At 41.6% G+C, this 2440-nt stretch overlaps 1 protein-coding gene across 2 annotated transcripts in view; it reads left to right on the top strand.

The window, feature by feature from the left end:
• Positions 1–2132, top strand: part of zeb2b (zinc finger E-box binding homeobox 2b) — a 19028-nt gene extending 16896 nt beyond the window's left edge. For both annotated transcript variants that reach the window (XM_082136122.1, XM_082136121.1), the window contains exon 7: positions 48–2132. In XM_082136122.1, the coding sequence (XP_081992248.1) occupies positions 48–580 (533 nt within the window). In that variant the 3' untranslated portion in view covers positions 581–2132. The remainder of the gene's footprint in view (positions 1–47) is intronic.
• The last annotated feature ends 308 nt before the right edge of the window (positions 2133–2440 follow it).

Below are 2440 nucleotides of genomic sequence, written 5' to 3'. Positions count from 1 at the left end.
TGTGTGTGTGCTCACGGTGTGTGTGTTCTCTCTCCGTGTGTTTGCAGGTAAACGACCACACCAGTGCCAGATCTGCAAGAAAGCCTTCAAACACAAACACCATCTGATCGAACACAGTCGGCTGCACTCGGGAGAGAAGCCGTACCAGTGCGACAAATGCGGGAAGCGCTTCTCACACTCGGGATCGTACTCGCAACACATGAACCACAGATACTCGTACTGCAAACGGGAAGCCGAGGAGCGGGAAGCGGCCGAACGGGAATCCCGGGAAAAGGGTCTCATGGAGCCGACCGAGCTCCTCCTGAATCGGGCGTTTCTACAGGGAATCCCGCCCGGATACCCGGATCATCCGGAGCGAGAGCCAATCCTGCGGGACGGGAGCATCCGGGAGCAAGCGTTCGGGAAGATGAGCCGACGGGATGAAGAGTTTGAGGAGGAGGAGGAGGAGAGCGAGAACAAAAGCATGGACACGGATGCGGACACCATGAGGGATGAGGAGGAGAATGGGGAGCACTCATTGGACGAGAGCTCCGTCGACGGGAAGAACGAATCCAAGTCGGATCACGAGGACGGCGTGTAGTACGGGTGTGAAGACGATCACCGCGCAAACGCTTTCCCACTCCGTGTTTCTGTCTCGTTTCTGGTCCAAATGTCTACAAACTCTTACAGCAAACATTTACTAGAGGAGTAAAAATAACATATGATATCATGTCCTGTTTTCCGGGGGAATTAATCAAAATCAAGTGAGTTGATGCTTAAAAAAAAATTAAAAAAGCAAAATGATCTGCCAGTGAATAATCTTAATCCACACAGAAATAGGATTATTGACGGATCATTTTGCTTGTTTTAAGCAACAACTCACTTCATGTAGATTCATTTCCCACATGATATCTGATGATATTTCACTACTTTACTAAATGTTTCTTCATTTAAGAATTTTTTATATATATTTGGACTGAAAAAAGACAAAAACACTCGTAAGAAAAGCATTTTTTGCAGTGATGCATATGCAAAAATGAAGAAGAAAATAAATAAATGAAGTTTTAAAAATTGTACAGTATTAAGGCCTAAAATATGTGTGGTGCTACCATCCTGAAGATCATGTGTTCCATAGTATTTATAGCACAAACTAGTAACTTGTACAAAAAAAAGAAAAACTTGCACTCTGCTTCTATAATCACTACGAGAACGATGAATTATTTGCCCTTGTATATTTATAGTGTTAAAAAAGCGAGATCAGTATTTAAAGCGTTTCCACACACACACACACACACACACACACACACACACACACACACACACACACACACACACTTTTAGGCCTGATTCATGTGAAGGACCGTAACAGTATTTCCGTTTGTTCCTGTTTGTTAGGAGAGAGAACGAAGCCTTCGGACGGTTGTTGCCTTATATGCAAACCTGTAATTCAGCGCGTTTCTAAAGTGCCAACCATGTTCAGTATTAGAGGAGTCTAATCTCTCTCTCTCTCACACACACACACACACACACACACACACACACTCTCTCTCTCTCTCTCTCCGAATCAGACGTTCGCTCTTTCCTTTACAACGACCTTTGTGCAATTTCAATCTCAGTATTACAACCAAACCGGTTTGCAACGCCAGAATTGCATCCTTTTATTTGTAGGTTTAAAGAACATCTTATTTATGTGGCCCATTTTGTATCTCCTGATTTTATTTATTTCATACTGTACAGTACAGTATTATAGTTCTTCAATAAATAGATCTATTTTAGTAAAATGGAACCTGGAGTTGTTGATGAGAGCATTTATTGTGTTTTAAAACATTAATTGTGAAATGCAAATTTCGTTTTTTTTTTATGTTTTGTCTTTTGTTTTGTTGTTTTATTTTCCAGTTACTGGAAATTCCCAAAAATTTGGGAACTTTTGATACAATCTTGTGAGAAACACTGTATTTTCAACTGCGAGACAGAAAAGAGATTCGCTTTCATGTGACGGTTGAAATCCTATGTATGATATCATGACTGAAAACACACCAATCTTTCCTGAAATGTCTTTGTAAGAGTATTATGGACTTTTTAATTTGTAATTTCTCTTGGAAATGACCATGCTCAAATAAAAGTAGCCAAATTAAAGGAGTTTTGAAGAACGAGTGCGAGTGTGTGCGAGTGTGTTTGTGTTTCAGAGGACACATTATTCTCTCCGTCTTTCAGAGGTGATTCTCATCATTAGATATTCCTGAACTTCACAGCGATGAAGGCCTTCAGTGAACTCTTCAAATGAAGAGCCGAGAACCTGTCCAACAAAGAGAGAGACTGAGCGAGAGACAGAGAGAGAGAGCTTAAAGTGTCTTGAGCGTTCCTACAGCATATGCATATGAAAGACCAGATCAAACGCTCACACACACACACACACACACACACACACACACACACACACACACTGAACGATCCGCATCTC

The sequence above is a fragment of the Leuciscus leuciscus genome, assembly GCF_965113295.1.
Source record: "Leuciscus leuciscus genome assembly, chromosome: 14".
Taxonomy (NCBI): Eukaryota; Metazoa; Chordata; class Actinopteri; order Cypriniformes; family Leuciscidae; genus Leuciscus; species Leuciscus leuciscus.
This window is presented reverse-complemented; position numbering and strand designations above follow the sequence as displayed.